The 26,023-nt window shown below is 40.6% G+C and overlaps 2 protein-coding genes and 1 non-coding gene across 6 annotated transcripts in view; 1 reads left to right on the top strand and 2 right to left on the bottom strand.

Moving 5' to 3' along the window:
* The window catches only part of slc44a5b (solute carrier family 44 member 5b), a 69,775-nt gene that overhangs the window by 14,693 nt on the left and 29,059 nt on the right, over window positions 1–26,023 (top strand). For 2 of the 3 annotated variants that reach the window (XM_062039415.1, XM_062039416.1), the window contains exons 2-4: window positions 3,371–3,789; window positions 13,090–13,138; window positions 23,016–23,089. In XM_062039415.1, the coding sequence (XP_061895399.1) occupies window positions 3,549–3,789; window positions 13,090–13,138; window positions 23,016–23,089 (364 nt within the window). In that variant the 5' untranslated portion in view covers window positions 3,371–3,548. The remainder of the gene's footprint in view (window positions 1–3,370; window positions 3,790–13,089; window positions 13,139–23,015; window positions 23,090–26,023) is intronic. The other variant, XM_062039417.1, reaches the window with a different exon arrangement.
* Window positions 1–26,023, bottom strand: part of ptgfr (prostaglandin F receptor (FP)) — a 110,828-nt gene that overhangs the window by 75,349 nt on the left and 9,456 nt on the right. Inside the window, exon 2 of one of the 2 annotated variants that reach the window (XR_009824817.1) lies at window positions 16,317–18,114. The exons of the other annotated variant lie outside the window; for it this stretch is intronic. The gene's annotated coding sequence lies outside the window, so the exon portion shown is untranslated. Of the gene's footprint in view, window positions 1–16,316; window positions 18,115–26,023 lie in introns of those variants that run through there. 2 annotated transcript variants of the gene reach the window in all.
* Window positions 19,942–20,013, bottom strand: trnad-guc (transfer RNA aspartic acid (anticodon GUC)). The gene has a single exon. It is a non-coding gene; the product is annotated as a tRNA-Asp (tRNA).

The raw sequence follows: 26,023 nt of genomic DNA, 5'->3' as shown, positions 1-26,023 counted from the left end.
ATACAGGTCTGTGTCAAACACACATAAGGGGTGAAGGATCAACTTTCTATTTAACAACAACGCCGAAGCAACAACAGCTCTTACTATTTAGCCCAGAGGTGTCAAACTCATTTTAGATTGGGGTCCACTTGGAGAAAAATCTACTCCCAAGTGGGCGGCACTGGTAAAATCACGGCACGAAAACTTAAAAATAAAGACCACTTCGGATTGTTTTCTTTGTTAAAAAATAGAACAAGCACATTCTGAAAATGTACAAATCATGTTTTTTTTTTACACTTACATGTTGCAGTTAATAATATTCTACCTTTATTTGTCGTTATTTATACTTTCTGAATAAATTATGTGATAATGTTCATCAGCTCATTGGTGTTAATTTTTAATCTATCAAGATGAAAAAATAATATCTAAATCAAATTACAGTATGTTATTTATGTAGTTTGCTCATTTTTCTCAACTGGTGTACTAACATGTGGTTTATTTTTTTTGTTTTACATATGTACCATAATTTACAAAGATACAAAGAATTGCTATTGCAACATCTAATGGACACATTTAGAACTGCCGTTTCTTTCATTCAAATGCTTTCATTCAGACACCCCTGATTTAGCCGCAACACACACATTGTCTCTAGCCTTTTTTGCAGTTTGGAATTACAAACATCCTTATCTTTTAACATGCCAGGTCGCTACAATGATGAATAAGAAAATAAAATTAACTTTACCTTGTTAGTTAAACTTGTTTTGCCTGCAGCAGTGGGCAGGGGGGAGGCCAGTGTTGACAACACTGTCAACAAGCCATGTGTGGTTTGAATCTTTCAAACCACACATGGCTTGTCCATTGCTTTTTTTTTAATCACATTGAGCTAGGAAAACTAGAAACAATCTGTAAAAAGGCTAAAGGACACTTAAAAAGCACACAAAGTAGCAATTAACACAGTAGTTATCGACAGCACTGCTCTGTTGACGGAGTTTGATCAGCCCGCCCACAATGGATGTGCTGCTGGGCACAAAATGGCTGCTGGTCGATGAATAGTTTGTACACGGAGACTAGGTTAGTACAAAAAAAGCATATTTCTATTTGGTCTGTTGCTCATAAATAGAAACGTTTGTATAATGACGGGTTTGTAAATTGAGGTTCCACTATTTATATTTCCTAGCTGCAGGAAAATTGATTACTCCACTTCTATAATCTTAAACTTAGCTATAACATTTCTTTTTTTCTGACTTTTTCAGAGGTCGTCTTATATTTGGATCACTATGGTAATCTGCCCAGTGTTCCTTTAACATAGAGCTTTTTGCATTCGTTTTTCCCCTAGCTGCTGGAGTCTTTGTTTCAGCTGGTATTTTTATTGTTGACACACTCTTATTGTTGAGTTTGTGTGTGTCAGTTCCCAGATTGTGACGTTTCTGGTGTCATGTTTGTAACCTCAGTCGCTGCTGTCGTTTGCTTTGAATACAGTACATCCCGGAGGAAAGCACAAAACCCAAAGTAAGTGTTCTGGTGTTGTCCACAGTGAATTGGCAGAAGTGTTTTCATCTAAAATAAATGAAGATACAGTACAACACTTACTTAGATGTTGCCTCCATCCCAGCGAGCCGCATCATTTTTAGTATCTTGCAGAATTTTCATCCCTCCCTGTACTCTCCCCATTTGCATTTGTAGCGCCATCCTTCATCCTTCACCCAATGATGCTGTGTAAGTTGTGCTAAGAAAAAAAAATGCCACAACTTTGATACAGCACCTGCATTGGGAAAACTGTTTACGCTATGCAGGAAGATAGTGACTTTTTCTTGTCACGTTGGCATGTGCAGTATATATGCGTACTGGATGCATTTACAGGGTAGGAAGGTGGAGTTTTACTTGCATCCTTTCCACAAGACTTTATGTCCATTTGTGAGGTCACTTGTGTTAGATCCTGGCTTGCCATTGCTTATTGACACATTCTAAAGCTGTTTGAGGGGGATAAAGTAAGGTTTTTAACACATAAAAGTAATTCGAGCATGCCTTTTTTGGTCATACGGTTCCCCCCAAAGTTGGAAGCATAGGTTAAAAGTAGAGATGTCCGATAAATGCTTATAAATGTAATATCAGAAATTACGGTATCTGTTTCAAAAAGTAAAATTAATGACTTTTTTTAAAACGCCGCTGTACGTAGCGGTAAGTACAGAGCAGTTGCGTCTCCAAGTCTGCAGCCCTTCCTCTCTCCCACACACAACACAGGAGTTGACGACTGCAGCATGAGAGGTTTACTGGCGACGCTTGATGACCTCATCAAACCGCCGCGCACGGAGCATAACAACAAGAGTGTGTTGTTGCCGGTGCTGTAGCCGTGGCTAACAAGCCAGCTCGCTCGGTGACTGACTAACGACACCATGTCTATGGTTTGAGATTATTTTAAAGTGTGTCTAAAGAATAAAAAACTGGCAATTTGCAATGACTGCAAAAAGTTGGTTATGCGAGGAGGAACCAAGACGTCTTCCTTTAAAGGCCTACTGAAATTAGATTTTCTTATTTAAACGGGGATAGCAGGTCCATTCTATGTGTTATACTTGATCATTTCGCGATATTGCCATATTTTTGCTGAAAGGATTTAGTAGAGAACATCGACGATAAAGTTTGCAACTTTTGGTCGCTGATAAAAAAAGCCTTGCCTGTACAGGATGTCACAGGTTGAAGAGTTCCTCACATCTGCACATTGTTTACACCAGCAGCGAGAGCGATTGGGACCGAGAAAGCGACGATTACCCCATTAATTTGAGCGAGGATGAAAGATTCGTGGATTAGGAAAGTGACAGTGAAGGATTAGAGTGCAGTGCAGGACGCCAGGGTGTATCTTTTTTCGCTCTGACCGTAACTTTGGTACAAGGGCTCATTGGATTCCACACTTTCTCCTTTTTCTATTGTGGATCACGGATTTGTATTTTAAACCACTTCGGATACTATATCCTCTTGAAAAATGAGAGTCAAGAACGCGAAATGGACATACTCAGTGACTTTTATCTCCACGACAATACATTGGCGAAACACTTTAGCTTCGGAGGTGTAACGTGATAGCATCGTGCTTTTTTTTAATTTAAAAAATATATATATATATATATATATATTTTTTTTTTAATAAACCTTTATTTATAAACTGCAACATGTACAAACAGCTGAGAAACAATAATCAAAATAAGTATGGTACCAGTATGCTGTTTTTTTTCAATAAAATACTGGATAGGATAGAAATGTAGTTTGTCTCTTTTATCCGATTATTAATCGAAGTAATAATCGACAGATTAATCGATTATCAAATTAATCGTTAGTTGCAGCCCTAATATTTACTATATATACACTATACTAATATTACCTCTATTTATTACTATTGCAGATTTTGGTGCTTGGTTTCCTGTTGAATATTGTTCACCTTTGACACTTTGGGGTTTAAATAAATATTTGTAAACTGTTTACAACTACGTGCCTTGCCATCCTTGGTTTGAAAGTCCGGTTTACAAAGGTTACATTACCTTCACCTGAGGCTGGGTGTGACATATGGTGGCAGCGGTGGGATGGCAAGCCGCGGTGGGATGGCAAGCCGCGGTGGGATGGCAAGCCGCAGAGTTTACAACAAACCTGGCAGAGGGCGGGCCAGAACTGGTTTGAAATCCAAAGTGTCTAAGGTGGCAATGACAGAGGAGACTAATGAGATGGTCGGTCGAGGGGCCAAGGCGATGAGGCTGGACCGGGCGACCATGGCTGAGGAGCGTGAAGTTGGGTGGAACACCAAGGAGTCTGAAGAAGACGGCAAAGGTTATGAGAACTCTGGGGCTAGGCGTAAGCAGCATAGGAAGGGGTCTGGTAAGGCTAGGTGGTCTGCTGAGCCACCGAGGCCTGAAAGAGTGCTAGGTGAACCTACCCTGGTTAACATGTTCCAAGACTTTTTGATTGGACAGCAACGTCGGGAAGCTGTCCTGGAGTTAAAAACTGCCTGTGCAAGGCCTAGCCTAGACCACTCACTCACTAACCAAAATGCTAACCGTACTCTTGATGATAGTCGTTGTGATCAGTCGCCCAAACCCAGAACTCGCCCACATCCAACTCTTAGTCCTCAAGCGTCGCTGTCCAGAGATTCCTTGCCGCCTGGCCATCATCTCCGATAAGGCCCAGCAGGGTGAGGACATTGAAAACGTTCTTGTCCGCTTCGAGCTCATCGCTCGCACCTGGGGCTGGCTTGAGTCTGACTGGGCATGCCGACTTCGTTCCACTCTTGACTGGGAAAGCCCTGGATGCCTACTATGCGATGGAGGAAGATGCTTCAAACGTCTATTCTGACCTCCTGATGAATCTCCCAAGGAGACTTACAACAGACTCAAAGGTTTCCACAGAAGATGGATGAAGCCAGAGAAGCGTTCCAAAGATGAAATCGCAGAGCTTTTCATTCTTGAGCTAATGCTTTGCATGCTGCCCAACGAGATGAAGACTTGGGTCAAGAAACAACGAGCCAGAAGATGGACTTACTGCTGCTAAACTTGCAGGTCAGTACTTGAATGCTTGTAAAGGACTCCGAATGCCAAGGCAGCAGAACAACCGTGTAGCAGCCCAAGGTGCAGCCGACCTGTCACACCAAAGAGGTGAGCAGAAAGCAGGTGGTTCTAGAACCTAAGGGGACAAGAAAGGGTTCCCGAGACAGGGTCCAGTGAAGGATCTCATATTCTACCATTGTCAACAGCCAGGGCATCGAGTCTCAGTCAGTCCCTTGAAAGGTCCCAAGCTGTCCAGGTTCAGTCATGGCACTTGCTCTTGCACCCAATCCTGAACCTGAGGCCGATCCTGACACTGAGCCTATCATGATTTCAGCTCGTGTTAATGGCCATCCAGTGCAAGCACTGTTGGACACAGGTAGTAGCCCCATGACACTGCTGAACCATTCTTTTGTGTCACTTGTCAATCTTGACTATCAGCATGCCACAGTCATTCAATGTGTGTGCTGATGTGACCGTCGTCATTGATGACCAGGCTTTCTTGCTCCGTGTGGGGGTTCTTGACCACATGCCCCATGACATGATCTTGGGCAGAGACTTTCCTATTCTGCATGACCTTGTTCATCAGGCACGTAAGCAGAAAGCATTCTACTCCAACCCTTCAAGAGGCTTATCAAGTACTCACCTGTGCCCGCAGTAGCTTCTTCCTGACTTGGACGCTTCTCTATGCCAGGGTGGTCAGAAGGCCCCCCTGAAAAGCAAGTGCCAGCACCGCCAGGAGAAGATCCAAGGTACTCCACTGTTGGGTGATGTGTCAAGCTTGAAACCTGATGGAGAGTGGCAGGTAGCTGAAGACATCCAAGCTACAGAGAGCTGACGTCTCACTGGCTCCCCTACTGGCTTAGATGAACGATACTAACATCCCTTTGCAGCCAGACCAGGGTGAGAAGTATGTCCTGGAGGATGGAGTCCTGTATGTAACAGATCAGCCAGAGAAACGCTTGGTGGTCCCTACGTAGGCCCCTTGTACTCCATCTTGTTCATTCCATATCCCGGCCTGATCATTTTGGGCAAGACAAGACACTCTCTCGAGTCAAAGCTTGCTTCTTTTGACCTTTAATGGTCGAAGATGTTATCGATTATTGTTGTTTGTAAACTGTTTACAACTGTGTGCCTTGCCATTCTTGGTTTGAAAGTCCGATTTACAAAGGTTACATTACCTTTACCCGAGGTGGGGTGTGAAACTGACGCACTGCATTGTCTTCCATTTACGCACATCACCGTCTTTCAGTGCAGAGTGCAATTCTATAAGCCAACCCACGTTACGCAAAAACCACGATACGCATAAATCATATAGCCTACTACCATGTCAATACACAAAGTAGAAAATCATTACATGCAATGCATTATATTGTGCCAAGCAAATACCACCCAATATGTGTTTGATGCAAATACAGTACCAGAAACCGCAATTAGGCGTGCTAATGTTGGAACGCATTTCCTCAGCATATCAGCATATTGAGAACGAAATAGGCACGGACACTACCCATATTCACATAGCCTATTTTATATTTTCAACATTAGGCTAAAGGGCATATATTTCCCCCGTTAGCCTAATGTTGATGTGTCATTGACCGGGCTAGCATGCTAAGCATTCATTGCACGAACATACTAACTGTGTTATACAAGATCATAGACTATTAGACAATACGAAATGTCCCATTTCTATTTATTACAAGTAAAGTTAAAGTACCACTGATAGTCACACACACACTAGGTGTGGTGAAATTACCCTCTGCATTTGACCTATCCCCTTGTTCCACACCCCGGGAGGTGAGGGGAGCAGTGAGCAACAGCAGTGTCCACGCTCAAGAATCATTTTGGTGATTTAACCCCCAATTCCAACCCTTGATGCTGAGTGCCAAGCAGGGTTGTAATGGGTCACATTTTTATAGTCTTTGGTATGACTCGGCCGGGGTTTGAACTCAAGACCTACCGATCTCAGGGCGGACACAAAGAAGAAAACGTAAATGCCTGACTTACCTATCAAGGAGGAAATTAGCAACTTTGGCGTCAGATTAAAAAATCTTCTCCGCCTTCAATCGTCTTCATCATTCAAATGCATCCCCGATACAAATCCTTGTTTTGTTCCTGGCTTTGTCATGAATAAGTTGAGATTCGTAACAACGCCTTTTAGATTTATTAATGTCTGACATGTTTAGTAACTTTACCAGTGGCAGTAGCTCGACAAAGAGGGCCGTGCGTAACTGGCAACCTGGATGTGACACACTCACAGACTCTTCAATTGGTCAAACGGTAGAGGGCGGGGCATCTAAATAAAAACAATAACAATATTTCAGGGCTGTAAATCTAATTTTGAAATGAGCATATCCCGGCTGAACTACCGTTATCAGTTATAAAGGTATTCAAAAGGAACATTATTTATTAATGCCTTTTGACATATCAGGGCCATTTAATGATGACTTGACATGAAATGTATTACATATGGCACCTTTAAGATATGTTCTGAGTTACAATCTTAGTCATGGAACAAATCGTGCTCATAAGTTAAAGGCCTACTGAAATGATTTTTTTTTATTTAAACGGGAATAGAAGATCCATTCTATGTGTCATACTTGATCATTTCGCGATATTGCCATATTTTTGCTGAAAGGATTTAATAGAGAAAATCGACGATAAAGTTCGCAACTTTTGCTCGCTGATAAAAAAAAGCCTTGCCTGTACCGGAAGTAGCGTGACGTCACAGGAGCTAGTATTCCTCACAATTCCCCATTGTTTACAATGGAGCGAGAGAGATTCGGACCGAGAAAGTGATGATTACCCCATTAATTTGAGCGAGGATGAAAGATTCGTAGATGAGGAACGTTACAGTGAAGGACTTGAGAGGCAGTGATGGACGTATCTTTTTTCGCTCTGACCGTAACTTAGGTACACGCTGGCTCATTGGATTCCACACTCTCTTTTTTTTATTGTGGATCACGGATTTGTATTTTAAACCACCTCGGATACTATATCCTCTTGAAAATGAGAGTCGAGAACGCAAAATGGACATTCAGTGCCTTTTATCTCCACGACAATACATCGGCGAAATGCTTTAGCTACGAGCTAACGTGATAGCATCGTGCTTTAACTGCATATAGAAACAAAAAAATAAAGGATAGAAGGAAGGATAGATAGAAAATCAACAATACTATTAAACCGTGGACATGTAAATACACAGTTAATGCTTTCCAGGCTGGCGAAGGTTAACAATGCTGTGCTAACGACGCCATTGAAGCTAACTTAGCAACTTAGCAACGGGACCTCACAGAACTATGCTAAAAACATTAGCTCTCCACCTACGCCAGCCAGCCCTCATCTACTCATCAACACCCGTGCTCACCTGCGTTCCAGCGATCGGCAGAAGGACGAAGGACTTCACCCGATGCGTTTGGCAGCCCGGAGACGTAGGAAGTCAAGGTGAGGTCGGCGGCTAGCGCGGCTAGCGCTCCAACAAAGTCCTCCTGGTTGTGTTGCTGTAGTCCGCTGCTAATACACCGATCCCACCTACAACTGTCTTCTTTGCAGCCTTCATTGTTCATTAAACAAATTGCAAAAGATGTCCAAAATACTGTGGAATTATGAAATGAAAACAGAGCTTTTTGTATAGGATTCTACAGGTACCATAACTTCCGTTACTCTGACTTCGTCACGCGCATACGTCATCATACCGCGACGTTTCAGCCGGATATTTCCCGGGAAGTTTTAAAAGTCACTTTATAAGTTAACCCGGCCGTATTGGCATGTGTTGCAATGTTAAGATTTCATCATTGATATATAAACTATCAGACTGCGTGGTCGGTAGTAGTAGGTTTCAGTAGGCCTTTAAGTAGCCAATGTATGTGTGTAAATAAGTAAAGATTCTTTACATATAAGATCTGTACATTGATTTCCCTTTTTAATCGGAGGAATGTTTGTTTGTGTTGGTTCCTCTGATGTAAATACTAGTGACCACAGCTATAAACCCTAATTGAAATTGTACTGGGATGTTTACAGACCAATCCTTTATTGCTTCATCACCTCCGCCTAACCACAATGATTGTCACGCGTTGTGACATTGTCCAAAAAGAGCGCCACATCCATACATGAGCAAGCAGCAGCTAAAGGAGCTCGTAACGTACGCGGCCACGGCGTAGAATGCCTGCCAGGCTTTTTCCAAACAATGTTGACTCGAGTTCTCCATTCAGCCTGACCAAAAGCCACTATTGCTTTGCAAACTGCAGTGCAGGCCAAACAGCTGTCATCTAATGGCATCAATGGCCATCCCCTTCCTCATTACCACTTAATCACCTATATGCTGTTATTTCAGCACTGTTTCTTTTTTTCGTTCATTTCTTTGCTGAATCATGGGGAAAAAAAGTACGATGTCGACTATTTATTTGTGCATAAGCCAAGATAAAACACTACATTTTGGCACGGATCCCGATAAAAGTGCTGATCATTTGTTTTCCATTTTACTAAACAATGCAAGTTAATTTTCTCTACTATTGATGTTGACACAAATTAGTACTGTCCTCTGTGATGTTGTAATGATTTTGCACCCTCATTGTCTGTCTGTAGCCGCAGATCCTGCTAGCTATTGCTAATACTACTGACCAACTCCGCAACTCTGAAGTAAGCATAGTTACTTCCGAGTCAAGTAACCACACATTTTTAATCCAATCTGTTGTGTCTCAAAAAATAGGTCTAGTTTGTTGACTCGCAATCTGCCCCCCTGCCACCATCTCTCATTGATGATCGCTGTGTGGTTTCTGCCTGCTCCATATGGCCAAACCTGTTTTTATCCTGCCCTGCAGGTGTCCAGCACATGCTTTGCAATCCACTCTAGCAACAGATGAAGCCTACTCGGATGAGAGGCGAATTTCATCTTCTAAGACAAACCAAACAGTCCAGTTGCGATTGATTGAATGCCCTGAGATTACAATGACGTAGATGAATGAGAACATTCATAGACACACTCTAGCAATAGTTATTGACGTGCTAAATAAACTTGACGAATAATTTGTTTCTTGGTCAATTGTTGATTTAGATACATCCACTCAGTCATAACCAACCATCAACCTCAGGGTTCAATCCTTGACCCGATCTTATTTTTTCCTTTCATCGATATGCAGCTTATATCATGCTGTTGATTGGTCATCTCCTTTTACTTATATCATGCTGTTGATTGGTCATCTCCTTTTACATACACCCAGCTTAATTAAAAACGGATTATAACCAACCAAGATCAAACATTAAAACATTAATATGCATATTTTCTTGAGTTTCATCAAAACCTAAATTTTCCCACGAAGCTCGTTCATCTTGTTTTCTTTTTGTATGCTAAAACATATTGCCAGTTTTATTTCATATTTTTCTTAAAAAGAGCTGAGAAAATAATCCACGTTTTTCTTTCTTCCTTTAAGGATACCAATAGTGTTTTGTTTCTAAAACTAGTCTGTAATTACAAAACTTCCTTTGAGTAGCTCCTTCAGCATTAGACTTACATTCACAGTGCAGTTTTGTTGTATCTTATCTTCTATCTGAGTGAGCAATATGTAGTATGTATTACTATTTTTTTTTCCTTACGCTTAACTTCTGTTACTGAATGTAAAAACTTGCACTGCAACAACGTAATTTCCCCATGGTGGGATAGATAAAAGTCTACCCTATCCTATTCTATGCAGCAGACACTGAGCTGAGAAAGGCTTTTTGGCCCAATTTACTCCACACCGATCCCTTTTACTTCAAAACACTTTTAAGGATTCTACTGATCACATTCAGAGCCCTTCGTGGCATTGCATTATCTGAGAATTTTTAAACCCCTAACCCAGAACTCTACTAACTCATCTCACATCTAATTGCTCCTGAATGTCCCACATTTTAAATGAGGATTTTCTGGCTTTGCCTGAGTTTACCTCCCTTCATCTCCATTATTAATAGTGGACTTAAAAAGTTCTTACTTAAATCTCTAGCTGAGCAAATGTTTCTCTGATGTGAGTTGATGAGTCAAGCAGCAATCCCCGTAAGTATTTTTTATAAGCATTTCTAAAGATAAGCTAACTTTGACACCAGACTACAAGGACTTTAGCCTGTGTTTACACTTTGACACACTTATACGCCAGGTGGTATGTTTTATGTATTTTAAATATTTTTAAAGCCAAAAACTATACAAACACCACTACGGTTTAGCATATGAAGTAGTTTAGTGGAACAGATTTGACAAATGTCTAACGTGCGTAGGGATGGTTATAGAACTTGGTACTTTTATAGGCACTGACCGAATTCTGTCTGTACCACCAGGTAAGGATTCACGTAAATTCAAGCGGTGCCATATTTCGATATCTTTGTTACACGTGAAGTCACGTCCGGTTGTAGACTCGTCACTTCTGGTTGCAGACTAAACACCAGAAAGAAAAAATCACTTAAGCTCTTTCAAACTCTCTCTTAGTAATGTTGCAATTTTCAACAGCAACAAAGCAAATACGCTTGGTGGAAAACGCTCGAACGTCAAGTAAGGCTCCACTCTTCCAAAATGCGCCAGTTTGATGCTAATCCACATTGGATTTGCCATGGAGAGGCTACTATTAGCATTATCAATTTTACATGCCGATTTCAACACCTCCAAATATGGTAATGAAAACTATGATGAATGCACAGTACTTACGCAACGTAACACATTCAGCTTCACGGAAAAGGCTACTACATACCATAGCCTATACCAGGGGTTTCCTAACCTTTTTGATTTCAGGACCCAACTTTACAGAGGGGACCAAGGCCCACTTAAATATTAACACTGAATTAGTAATCTTCAGTTTTAAAAATGCACGTTATGGTTGCTTTTTTGGTGTTGAACCGATGAGTGAAGTCCCCTTTCCAAACACTGCTTTTGTTATCCTTTTGCTGCGTAACTCACTTTGCTTGCATGTTTCACAGCCCCATATTTACACTCTTTTGTGTCCAAACTATTGAGTTTACACAAAGAAGCATTCTCTTTTGCTCAATGCCAATGCTCTCGGTAAGTGCTGCAGTGAGCACCTCATCCACTGACATTGTCCTTGGCTCAAAAGTTGACACACTCCATCCAAAAGCATCTCCCATCTCCCATTTTTAGACCTTAACTAAGTGAGCGCCTTCAGTGACAGGATATCAAATGGCTCCAAGCTGAGGTTTATAGCTGCAAGGACGTAAAGATAAAAGTGACATGGAGCCTTCATTCGTCCATTCAGGCTCTCGATGGCAACTGAGCAATGTTCCATCTTTACGTCAAAGCGGAAAGAGGAAAAGAAGGCTTTTAGCACCTGAGACTCACTTACCTAGTCTCGTAAGTTGTACTAAAGCAGGGGTGTCAAACTCATATTAGCTCAGGGGCCGCATGGACGAAAATATATATTTTTTTTCTGTATGCTTCTGTATATATGTATATAGTATAAATATTTATTTCCTGTAAATAACACATTGAACATAAACCGTTCTCAGGACTGGACTGTGCACCTTACCTCCTTTTGCACTATTTATCTTTTTTCTTTTCTTCCTATGTTTGGCATATATTGTAGACTGTCGTACTGATACTGGAGTTGTTTTTAATCTCATTGTACCTGTGTATAGTGACAATAGAAGACATTCTATTCTATATTCCCACGTGGGCCGGACAGGTAAAATCATGGCATAATAACTTGAAAATACAACTACGTCAACTTCACACTGTTTTCCTTGTTTTACTTCGGCCCAAAATATAACAAGCACATTCTGAAAAGGTACATAACACAAATAATCCTCTTGACAAAACACTTCAAGTTAGTAGAAAATTCTGAGGAAAAAAAATGGTGCAGTTTCAAAAACACCATGAAGAACACAATTAACTTATTATCTCAGAGTATCTACAAAGCAATTCAACTTTAAGTCAAAACCCATCTAGGATTGAACAGAAAACAATAAAAAGCATAAATAAAAAACATGTATCAACTACCTCATTTGTCATTTCCACATATTGATCCCGTGCTAGCTCAACAAACTACAAAAACTGGGGTAGAAACTATTCAAGAGGGTTGCGTTACTCTCTGCCTTTTAGGCATCAGTGTATTGATAGAAAAAGAAAAGCTGTGCAATGTGTGAACAATTTCAACAAACCAAAAATAAAAACTTAAAATCCTGACAGTATTGCAGTAAATTCACTTTCGTTAAATTTGCACAGAAGACAATAATTTTCACAGAACTATATAAACGTGCAATATCTCATGCAGCATTTTAAGTGGGGTTATCAATTGTTTATTTCACTCCTGTTTGTTCTCTGTTAGGTCGAGGGGGAGGAGTCAAAGCCCCGCTTTAACTGTGTACCTCTTGTTTGGTATACTGTTTGCTTGCCTAACAGAATTGTTGTTGCGACATTTAGTGGACAGATTTAGAAAAGGAGTTTCTTTAATTTAAAAATGCAGCTCAATTTTACTTATCTGGCAGGCCAAATTGAACCTGTTTGCGGGCCTAATCCGGCCCGCCACTCGCATGTTTGACATCGCTGTACTAAAGTTTATAAGGATCAACCTTTGTTTGCCTTATCTAACCTAACTGCTTCTTCTGCATTTTGTTACAGGTGAGCCACAGAAGTTTGACCCAAACTTCAGAGGGCCAATTCATAACAGGTATTGATTATTGTCACCATTGTTTCAATTAATGCTTTTGAAAACGCTTGTTTTAAAAAGTCCCAGAGTATGCAAGAGTGACATTCAATGATAATTTGAGTTATATGTATAACACATTTATGAGCACCAAATGCGAAAAAAATCTACCATCTCCCTAACTTGTTTGCTCCATTTTTTTAAAAATCATCAATTTTGCAGTACAGGCAGTGTTCTATTATAGTAGGGCTCAGTTAAAGCTTAAACTGAGTACAATTCAACATAAATGCTATTTTTTGGCTAAAAAATTGTTGAAAAATATTATATGTGACCTTTTAAGGTTGGCAGTCTTTACAGGCAAATTACATGTACTCAAAAAGCAATTGCAGCATTCTGACATGTGTGTATTGATTTTTGGATCTTGTATAAGTTTTCTGTCTGAGAGTTGGCTGATTGATCATTTGTCATGCAACGTTAATATAGATGGAGGCGGTGTGCTGGCAGCGCTCACCGCTCCACCTCACACATCAATGGCCATAAGTCAAATTGGTGGCATACATTGTGAGGGTACACACACAAGCACGCACGCACGCACAGACACAGTAACCCATTTTAGAAGAGATAAGAATGTTCAGTTTTCAATGGTTTCTAATATTTTGCTTTTTGAGGAAATGTGCAAAATATTACAAAAAACTGAACATTTTTCCGAATAAAACAAAAAACATGAAGAAAAAATGTTCCAAATAAAATTGTGATTTAAGTTCTATAAACAAGCCAATTAGTTAAAAATATATCTAATTGAATGTATCTGATTGGTAATGTTCAGCTGTGATTGATCAGTGTTGGCGTTAACGCACTTTTTGTGTGTTTTTACACATTGAAATCAAAGGACGCACTTTTTTTTTTTTTTTACTGACACTGCCTTTTTCCGTGTCAAAACGGTGTTTTGTTTATATTTGCCGAGTAAAATTTTCCGTCCTCGTTTATTGCCTTTTTATTGGTCAACTTCAAAGTAATGAACTTTCGCCGAAAGTTTTATCGATCACAAATATTGCATTTCCGGTATTAGGACTCCCGCGTGTTATTGTTTTCGTCATGGCGAGCAATAAACCCAAGAAGGCAAGCTTCAATAAAAAGTGACTTCAGGAGCCACTTTTCAGCAAATGGCTCACTTTTGAAGATGGATAGATGTTTTGCACGCCATGTAAACAGGCTCAGAAAAAGAACACCTTTACGACCGGGTGCACTGATTTTCAAAGATCCAGCCTCACCAGTCACCAAGAAACATCACGTTACATCCTGCTTGTCTGCGCTCCCAGACCGTGGTCGAGGAGCGCAGGGGAGACGCTCCCTCCAGGTCCGATATATTGTCAGGGGTATCAGCCTTCACTTTACCCTACCATTTAGTGGTCAATTGTACAGTATATGTACTTCACTGTGCAACCTACTAATAAAAGTCTCAATCAATCAATACAGTTCCGCTCTTTGGTCGGAATGACGAGGCCGTCGATTTGTTACAACTCTTTGTTTTCTACAAAGCCAAGCGGACATCCACACTCCTGAACATGCTAGCGCTCCCTCTCCTAACTTGCCCACTCACTTACACACGTCACTCACCTCACACACCGCCATTCTTAAAGGGGAACACACAGTTTATGGCCATCATGAAGCCAGAGATGAAATGCTATAGGCATTGAGTGCCACTGTGTTAAATGACATTGAAACTAGCTTGCCAAATTCTAAGTTTGTTGGCAATATTTTCCATGAAAGTGTAGATGTGGCGGTTTTTAAACGACTGATGATCTACATACAGGTGAGAATAATCAATTAAATTTGTGATATGCATGAATGCCCTGGCACACGATTATTATAATTTCATGACCGAGGGCAAAAAACTTTTTACACTTTCATACTGAAATAAATACACCTACAACTTATTAAATGAAAATTTGGAAAAAACTACCAGCAGCGGTAAAGTTTAGATCTTTGAAGGAAAGGAAAAAAAGGAACGAATGCTTATAACTGAATACATTTACATATGCATACAAATGTTTTCTTTTGTATTATTTTTTTAATGAATTAACGTTTATGACAACCTTTTTCCAAAACACAATATGGAATGCGAGTTATAACAGGATAATGCATACATTTATCATTTGTTTTCAAAACGGTTACAAAAAAGTGGGACCCAAAAAATTTACTAGCGCCAACACTGTACATCACAAAATATTGAATTAACGATTGTTCACGATGAAAAGCTTTTGCTAGCAGGCACAAGACTTTGATACAACATTGTTTATAAATACATGTCCTTTTGACTTCTAAACAACGTTGCAATATAGTTGTACCAAATTTCAATGGTCAAATCAACGTCACAACCTGACAATGAATGAACGTCGTCAAAAAGCATGTTAATTCAATGTTGAATTTATGTTGTAAAATATTGGTTGTAAAATTACCAAAATTAAATTGTCAAATCACTGTCAGAACCCAACATTGAATAAACGTCAAGAAGCATCTTGTTCCAAAGTTACGTTTGAGTTGCTCAACATCAGGACCTAATTCAACAGGTTCTCAATGTTGTTTTAATGTCTTGTGCCTGTTGGGTTATTAACTGTTCAGGCAATAGTCATTTTAATGGAAGAAAAGGTTCACCAATGCATAATAAAACAATTATTTATTTATTATCACAGAATAATAAGCAGTCTGCACTCAGTAGACTTATTAACTTTCGTGTACACGTTTGTTTCTTTCCTCATTAAAACTAAATTGGTAATTTAGGTACATATTAAATACATATTGCTAAAACATGGAGAAGGGTTAGGATTAATCATTAAAACATTTTTTATATAGACCTTGATCACAAGTGTCTCAAAAGGCTTCACAAAAGGAAAAACTCACCAGAATGAGAGACCTCAGCTAGGGAAAAATAAGAAACCTTGAGAAGGGATTGCATCTGTAGGGAACGGCCCTTACAGGTTGATAAGCTCCAATGGATGTTGAATGGGTATAATTAATGCAGAATTTCCGCTTAATGTAACTGAATGTGCCGCACCGCCACGGCAGTATCATGGCCGCCACAACTTGAAAATATGGGTTTTTTACTTGAAAACCAAGTAAAGTAATATAATGCATTGTAGCCCCCAGAATAAGTCACACAAAATCAAGGTTATTGTTACCTTTTATTGCCAATCTTCTGATAACAAATGGCACAATTGCAACAGGTTTTGTTGCAATTGGTGCAAACACGTTCGGCTCCGTGCTTCCCCGGACGGACAACAACACGTACGGCATTGTCTGGAACGTTGTCAGCATGTCTGTGATGTAAACGTAACTTAAATATATCCCATAAATACCCGCAGACAGAAGTCTACAAAATTTGCAAATATTAATAAGACAGTGGTGACCTTCAAGAAGAAAGTCCGACTGGAGCAGCAGCAAGTGTGATGTCATGCTCGCTGCAGCTTGCCTCTTTCGTCAGCGATATCGAGGGACAGAAGTAAAGTCTTTCAACACGAGTACATTTTATAATGACACCAGAAAAATATACTAGATTTGTTGCTATTAATTTTTTATTTAAAATGTTTTTATTAAAAGTCTTGAACAATTCTAAACAAAGTACATTGTACATTAAGCAGCAACAATTGAAAATATGGCAAAACGAAATTAAAAAATGTGCTAATACTCATAATAGATTTGTTTTTAAACTGAATTAAATTAAATTTCATATTTTGAGCCTTTTTAAAGAAAATCATATCGCTATAGCAAACTATAATATGTTGATAGCAGTGAGCTAATGCTAGCTTACGCTGCTATTGTTTACACACTGAGCCGGCAGCTGCTTCTGCTTCGTATCAAACATGCTATAAGTAAATTCTAGATTATAATCATGCATCTTTCGCCTGGTAGTAGACACATGCGGCCATGGTCTGAGAGGCTGGTTGACTTTGACATCCCCGGAGATGGCGATAAAGACACTCGTTGCGGCTACTTTTTATTAACCCCTCGTGAGGATTGTGATTGATTCTTCATCTAAACGGGATTATGTAAACGTCCCGTCGGTCGGCATCCCAGCGAGAGTGGAAATTGTAAGTGTTGGTTTTAATATGGTTTATTATGGTTTGTTTATGGCAACACTAAATTGGCCCTAGTGTGTGAATGTGAGTGAATGTCTATCTGTGTTGGCCCTGCGATGAGGTGGCGACCTGTCCAGGGTGTACCCCGCCTTCCGCCCGAATGCAGCTGAGATAGGCTCCAGCACCCCCGCGACACTGAAAGGGACAAGCGGTACAAAATAGATGGATGTATGCTGCTGATGCTATAGTGTTTCAATAAAACTCCATCATTTAGCACTCGGCTTCTAATACTTAATGCTCATCCTCCTTGTGTTCGGGCTCAAAAATATAAGCTTCCGGTTCATAATTTTTCCCAAAGTATACGTTGTTGGTGCTCACAAACTCTGCATAATTAGCATTGTTGTTGATGGGGAAGGGACCTCTGGTTCCTAACTCTTATTAACTCTCAAAATGGTTCAGGAATATCTGTGCATTTGATACTATTTTGATCATATTTATATATAGGTATGATGAAAATAGTAAGTCTTTTAATGTCATAAATTATATCTATAAAATAATAACTTCAATATAGAGGCAACTTGGCTTTCCATTCTACTGGTACTTTAATGGTGTCACTGTATAGTGCAGGTTTACCTAATAAATTTGCTGATGGATTTCAGTGGCACAATGTAAATGAGATGTTTGCATTAAAGCACATAACTTCCCCTGTGGGCCTCACCACAGGCTTTATTTTCTCTCCCTTTTTTTCGATGATTTAGTCATTTTCAGAGGTAATGCAGTGTCTTATCTTTGTTCGGTTCAGTGTCTGCAGGCTGCACGCTGCATGTTTCAGTCCTCCTGTGTCTTTCCTCCCCTTCCTCTGCAACCTATTTCTCTGCCACATCTGAGCAAAGAGGCTGCATGGATACTTTGATGTTTTTTTTCCTATGGAGAGAACATATTAGTACACGCAGTTGTCTCAATTCCTAATACAGCCAGACTTGCATGTGCCATACGGGGGTTTACAACTCAACCTGTCATCTACTTTTACACATTTCTTCAAATAAAAAAAGTATATGTATATAAACTGGGATAAAGCCAGGATGGAGAAAAAATTAATTTGCAGACTATAGCCTGTGTTCCTGAGATAAGAGAACAAAGCCGAATTGTTTTCACACTGTCAGCTTCCTTCCGCATCGCTCACACGCTTGTGAGGTGACTTTGTATTAGCTGCATGCCGTGCTACTGCTGTGTTTGCACTTTGTCTTAATAATGCGCACGTGTCAATGGCGGCGAGTTGACACATCTGCCGCGACTCTCTCGTTACTGTGGAGAAGGAGCAAGGTCAGCTCCCAGCCACGACCTCAGATCTCGCCGTCTAATCGCCTGCAATGATGCGCGCCTTGATGATCATTAACTTACACGTTCACAAAGCCTTAAAGGATGACAAGGAAAAATCAAAGAATTGCAGCCGTTGCCATGGCAACCAGAGCACCTCTTAGCCCTGTTTTTTGTTTGATTTTTTTTTTCAGATTGGAAATGTTCGCCATTGTTTGCTGTTTTTAACTTGTCTTTAGGATTGTCACGTGATGGGCCACTTCTTGCTTACTGTCAGTTTGAAATGGCGATTGTCATCAGCAGTGCCCACATTCATTGTTTTTGGTCTGGGAAAAAAAGGCTGTTGTGCTTTTAGGCAAATGCACCAAGCGTCCAATTAACACACACAGATAAAATAGTCACTTCCTATTAATGTTGGCATATTGACAGAGCAGGTATCCGCAGAGAGGTGATTAGCACATGTGAGACAAATGAATACCGGTACTTGCAGAAAAGACCGGGCTCACTTCAGCAAACAGCCCTCATTAATGCTAGCAATTTGCAACTATGCCGGGATAATTTGCTCTTTCGTGTATAAATGAGCAAAAAGTGACCCCCATAGCTAATAGGCTGTGGAGCATCGTTTGAAACAAATATTTCGACATTAAATTTGTCTCGAGATTTAAATAAAGACAATTTAATTGGCTTTTTTTCACTGACAGTGGTCATTTTACTGGCTATGTCCAAAATGCAATTTGTTTAATAATATATATGTTTAGCATACAGTCACGGTCAAAAGTTTACATAGGCTTGTGAAGGACATAATATCATGGTTGTCTTGAGTTTCCAATAATTTCTACAACTCTTATTTGTTTGTGTTAGAGTGATGGGATACCTGTTTGTCACAAAAAACATTCATGAAGTTTGGTTCTTTTATGAATTTATTATGGGTCTACTGAAAATGTGACCAAATCGGCTGGGTCAAAAGTATACATTTTTTTGATTGATTGAGACTTTTATTAGTAGGTTGCACAGTGAAGTACATATTCCGTACAATTGACCACTAAATGGTAACACCCGAATAAGTTTTTCAACTTGTTTAAGTCGGGGTCCACTTAAATTGATTCATGATACAGATATATACTATCATATATACTATCATCATAATACAGTCATCACACAAGATAATCACATTGAATTATTTACATTATTTACAATTAGGGGTGTGGAGGGAGGGGGGGGGATATGGACATCAAGTAGTGGACATAGAGAGAGAGAGAGAGAGAGAGAGAGAGATCAGAAGGCATAAGAAAAAGAAAAAAAGTATCTGCATTTGATTGTTTACATTTGATTATTAGCAATCCGGGGAGGGTGTTAGTTTAGGGTTGTAGCTGCCTAAATATAAACCTACACATGAGCCACTTATTTGATATATTGTAATTGCTAAATAATAACCTCCCCGTCGGGGAATCGAACCCCGGTCTTCCGCGTGACAGGCGGAGATACTATCCACTATACTAACGAGGACATACAGCAACATGCATTAAATTAGCTTCATGGCATGGCCTCTTAACTTCATGTGAGTGATTATGATTCACGACACCTGTTGACTTCTCTGAACCCATTTAAATAGGGCTCATGTGATGCAGTCATTAGACTCGGTTACAAACAGGAAAGTAAAAGGAACTCAGCACAGATCTGAAAAAACGAATCATTGACTTGAACAAGTCAGGAAAGTCACTTGGAGCCATTTCAAAGCAGCTTAAGGTCCCAAGAGCAACTGTGCAGACAGTTGTTCGTAAGTATAAAGTGCATGGCACAGTTTTGTCACTGCCAGGATCAGGAAGAAAACACAAGCTATCACCTGCTGCTAAGAGAAAATTGGTCAGGATGATCAAGAGTCAACCGAGAACCAGGTCTGCAATGAATTGGAAGCTGCTGGAACACAGCTGTCAGTGTCCACAGTCAAGCGTGTTTTGCATCCCCATGTACTGAGAAGCTACCATGCAAGAAGGAAGCCCTTGGTCCAGAAGCGACACCTTAAGGCTCGTCTAAAGTTTGCTGCTGATCCCATGTACAAAGATAAGACTGGCCCAGTGATTAGAGTGTCCGCCCTGAGATCGGTAGGTCGTGAGTTCAAACCCCGGCCGAGTCATACCAAAGACTATAAAAATGGGACCCATTACCTCCCTGCTTGGCACTCAGAATCAAGGGTTAGAATTGGGGGTTCAATCACAAAATGATTCCCGGGCACGGCCCCTGCTGCTGCTCACTACTCTCCTCACCTCCCAGGGGGTGAACAAGGGGATGGGTCAAATGCAGAGGACAAATTTCACCACACCTAGTGTGTGTGTGACAATCATTGGTACTTTAACTTTAACTTAACTTAACCTTCTGGAGGAAAGTTCTGTATACAGATGAAACAAACATTTTGCTGTTTGGCCACAGTACCCAGCAAAATGTTTGGAGGGGAAAAGGTGAGGCCTTTAATCCCAGGACCACCTCTACCGTCAAGCATGGTGGTGGTAGTATTATGCTCTGGGCCTGTTTTGCTGCCAATGGAACTGGTGCTTTACAGAGAATAAATGGGACAATGAAAAAGGAGGATTACCTCCAAATTCTTCAGGACAACCTAAAATCATCAGCCCGGAGGTTGAGTGTTGGGCACAGTTGTGTGTTCCAACAGGACCCCAAACACACGTCAAAAGTGGTAAAGGAATGGCTAAATCAGGCTAGAAGTAAGGTTTTAGAATGGCCTTCCCAAAGTCCTGACGTGTGGACAATGCTGAAGAAACAAGTCCATGTCAGAAAACCAACAAATTTAGCTGAACTGCACCAATTTTGTCAAGAGGAGTGGTCAGAAATTCAACCAGAAGCTTGTGGATGGCTACCAAAAGCGCCTTATCGCAGTGAAACTTGCCAAGCAGTATGTATACTTTTGAGCTCACTTAATATCCTTTAGTTTTATCTTTTTGTATATAATTTAGTTTTGCATGTCTCATGAAACATCTGTATGTAATATTGGCTGCATTTCAAATAGTTGTTTGTGTGCCATGTTGTTCCAGACCACAGCAAACACCTAGTTTGCCAAAGATTGTAATTAATCTATTAAAAGAAGACAGCCTTAACTTGGATACACACATCCATACTTTTGGCCATTATAAGCCAGTAATTTCCAGGAGTTATCTCACCTTCTGAGTAGCCTCTGATTTACTAATTGTGTCTAATGTTGTAAAAATGTGTAGAATGAATATTAAATTTCAACATTTCTGTCAACGAAGATTTGCTTCAGCCTGCGACACAGTCATTTTGATAGTAGGCTATTATAGCTATAATATAGACACTTATGTCATGTGTTGCCTTCATTTTACGACTTATATACGGCTTTTCATTTTTTGCGGCTCCAGACCGATTTGTTTTTTGTATTTTTGGTCCAATATGGCTTTCAACGTTTTGGGTTGCCGACCCCTGGGTTAGGCTTAGGCTCGCCACTATAGAAGGCCATACAAAATGCAGGGCTGCAAATTCACATGTTATCCTAACCATTATCGCAAGGTAAAACATTTAATTTGTTATATGTCCGCAGTTTTTAACGTTTCGGAAATAGCCTCTCTTCAATCGTCTCCAGTCTTGATTGTAATTAGCAACCCATCCTCTTTGGACTCGAGATACGCTATAATTGAAGCATTTTCGGTATTTCATTCAAATTTGTACATAAATTTGACAACTCTCCCTGCATTCACAAATAATATTTTGCCTCAATAATATTCTGAACAAAATAAGTTTTTGCAGAAGCCGTGCTTGTGGTTGTGCTTTGTACATCTTCAGATCTGGGACAAATGAGTGGTTCAACTGTGTTTTTTCTTAAACTAACTTAAAAAAAAGGTTGAAGAGACGAGTGTCCCGATTCAGTTAGTGTAGCAGATGTTGTGCACATGTCCATTAAGTGTTTACGGGTATTGGGCTCACTGCTGAGTTGTTTTGCCTTTTCAATGACTTCAAGAGGCTGGACTGACAGCATCTCTTCTGTGGGCGAGCTGGTTACGAAGAGAGGAGAGCCGTCGCTTTTAAGCGAGCAGGCTATTGTGGAGACCAAGCCAGCCTTCAAATAGACGAGCCCCGCGGGACAGTTTTCCCTTGGAGGGATTTGTGAGAGTCTCAGAAAGTCCATAAAGCCTCGCAGCAGTTCTCGAAACGGATTGTACGGCTGTCTCCTTGTCCTTGGGTTAGTGGAGCCAAGTAAAGCCTGAAAAGTACAGCTCAAGGATTTAAGACTACTTCCTTAATTGTCAGTCCACCTTAAGTTTGTCTTGGCTGGTAGCAACTTCGATAATATTGTTTATTTCCCCCAATGTAGATCCCAATGAGGCCCTGTGCTAAATAAATACTCTTGCTATTGATTAGGATTTTAAAAAGCCTCAAGCTACAAGGCGCACATGAATCAATTCTTTTTTATTTATTTTTTTACCGTTGTTATTCTGATATTTCATCTTCATGATCCTCTTCCCTTACGGTTTTTGTCTTTGCAGGAGCTGCACGGATGTGATCTGTTGTGTTATTTTCATCATCTTCATCATCGGCTACATCGCACTGGGCACCGTGGGTGAGTGTGACACACTGACGCGCTGATTACATCACACACATGTTCCATAATCACGTACAAATACTCAATGCGAAAAGAGAGCAAACGTATCTAAATCAATTCTTGTTTTTGGAGTGAAAGCCCAGTGTCGGAGTGCAAGTGAACGCAGCATGAAAGGACGTTTCCTACAGCCGATCCCTACTGAGCTTTGCACAAAGACAGCTGATGGCTACTTTCCTGCTTAGGAACCAGGATTGAAGCAAACCACCTTTTCAGCCATTATTGGTCCTTGTCAAAGCAAGAGCCCTTATGATCGGGTCTTGACCAAGATGGCCGAGGTCGTTTTGTAATTAGTTTTAAATGCTGTACTAGCCATTATCTTAAACCACTTCCACGGCCTACAAGATTGTTTATTGTCATATGCACAGTTAAACAGTTTGCCGTACAATGAAAATCTTACTTTGCTAGTCCACCCTTCAACAAGTCACACGGTACCTAGCTAAAATTATGTCACACACACAATCGTACTAATACTGTAAATTAATTTAATTGTAGCCGGGGCGTAACTAAACTGCAAAGATTGACGGGGTGTTAATTGGAAGCAAGCGATAATTAGAGAGATGCTTTTTTCTACAAAATGTGAACCTAAAACACTCAACAACTTAATAGCATAATTAATTGCATGGAATTAATTAACTAAAATAATGTAATTTAATTCGTCCATCCATTTTTTACCGCTTGTCCCTCTCGGGTTTGCGGGTGGTGCTGGAGCCTCTCTAAGTAATTTAATTAATTAACTAAAATAATATAATTTAATCAGCTGAATAATTGTATTAATTACCGGTAGAATGAATTTACTTCCTTAACTAATGGTTTGGAGTGCATGGTAAAGGAAAATTGCAAACTGCACAGACCCCATTAATTCCACTGATGAATTCGGCGAGCGTAACATGCACTTGTTTTACGCCATCAGCTGAGTAGCACAACCAACATTTTAAAGCGCATGCAGAGATACGTCAAATGCAGCTACCGCTATCTTGTGATGTTAATAAAAACTAAGTAAGTCGGACCTGTTTCCAGTGAGGGTTGGACTCCGCCAAGGCTGCCCTTTGGCACCGATTCTGTTCATAACTTTAATGGACAGAATTTCTAGGCGCAGTCAGGGCGTTGAGGGGATCTGGTTTGGTGGCTGTAGGATTAGGTCTCTGCTTTTTGCAGATGATGTGTTCCTGATGGCTTCATCTGGCCAGGATCTTCAGCTCTCACTGGATCGGTTTGCAGCAGAGTATGAAGCGACTGGGATGAGAATCAACACCTCCAAGTCCCGAGTCGATGCTTCTCGCCCGGAAAAGGGTGAAGTGCCATCTTTGGGTAGGGGAAGAGATCTTGCCCCATGTGGAGGAGTTCAAGTACCTCAGAGTCTTGTTTACGAGTGAGGGAAGAGTGGATCGTGAGATCGACAGGCGGATCGGTGCGGTGTTTTCAGTAATGCAGACGCTGTATCGATCCGTTGTGGTGTACCGGTCAATTTCCCATCCTCACCTAAGGTCATGAGCTTTGGGTTATGACCGAAAGGACAAGATCACGGGTACAAGCGGCTGAAATGAATTTCCTCCGCCGGGTGGTGGGGCTCTCCCTTAGAGATAGGGTGAGAAGCTCTGTCATCTGGGGGGAGCTCAAAGTAAAGCTCCTCCACATTGAAAGGAGCCAGATGAGGTGGTTCGGGCATCTGGTCAGGGTGCCACCCGAACGCCTCCCTCGGGAGGTGTTTAGGGAACGTCCGACCAGTAGGAGGCCACATTGGAAAGACTGTCTCCCGGCTGACCTGGGAACGCCTCGGGATTCCCCGGGAGGAGCTGGACGAAGTGGCTTGGGAGAGGGAAGTCTGGGCTTCTCTGCTTAGGCTGCTGCCCCCGCTACTCGGATAAGCGGAACAAAATGGATGGACATCAGGACGCTACCTACAGCCTCGGCTGTTAATATCAATGATTGACCGAGCACTAATCATAGGCATTGGTGGTCAGTTGCTTTTGTAGAACATGCACCCGCTGAATTTAGGAGCCTCTGTGGTTAATTGACTTAAGGTGTTAATTGAATAATTTAGTTTAAATACTTTTACTTTAACAAATGGTCATGTGCTCAAAGAGCGCTACATCGTTATTTACACTTTCGCATGCAGTCCAAGCTATTATTCCAATTATGGCCAAAAAAAAAAAATTTGGGGCAATCTATTTATGCATACAGTTTGGGCAAGGTATGATATGGTTGAAGCTAAGTTTAATCAAAGCATTTTGTAACCCCGATTTTATCTGCAACAAACAAAATAGAATGTCTTGCTCCACAGCAGCACTTTGCAGAGAAAACAAACGTATCTTCTTCAACAAGATGTGTGATGGTGAGAAGTGTGGGGGCGTTGAGAAACTCCTCTCCCCCAGACTAACGCTTGTTCTTTTAATAAACGGAAGTTACAATGTAGCACGCATCTGTGACTGTGTAGTGCCTTCATTTACATCCCTATCAGAGGTTGTTTGCCCTATTTAGGATGGAACATACTTGCCATACTTTTACTGCTTTGTCAGTCAATCTGGTCAAAGGGACGGTCTGTGCTTCCCGGTAATTTTAAAAGCATTTGCCACAACCATTAATGTGAAGCCAAACGGACACCAACAGAAATTAAACTTGGGTCTAAATTAGCAAAGTCACGGCCTGATTTACTTAAGGTTTGCATGTACTAAACACCTGCAATAAAGGTTTGCATGTACTAAAACACCTGCAATTAAGGTTTGCATGTACTAAAACACCTGCAATAAAGGTTTGCATGTACTAAAACACCTGCAAACCTGATAGCACACGCAAAGCTGATCTACTAAACGTGTGCAGAGTGGATTAATTGCGTCTGGGGGAACTGCACTATTTTTGGAATTTTGCCTAGCATTCTCAATCCTTATGTAAGAC

Source organism: Entelurus aequoreus, linkage group LG27 (assembly GCF_033978785.1).
Source record: "Entelurus aequoreus isolate RoL-2023_Sb linkage group LG27, RoL_Eaeq_v1.1, whole genome shotgun sequence".
Taxonomy (NCBI): domain Eukaryota; kingdom Metazoa; phylum Chordata; class Actinopteri; order Syngnathiformes; family Syngnathidae; genus Entelurus; species Entelurus aequoreus.
The sequence above is the reverse complement of the archived record's forward strand: the minus strand, read 5'-3'. Positions and strand labels throughout refer to the sequence as shown.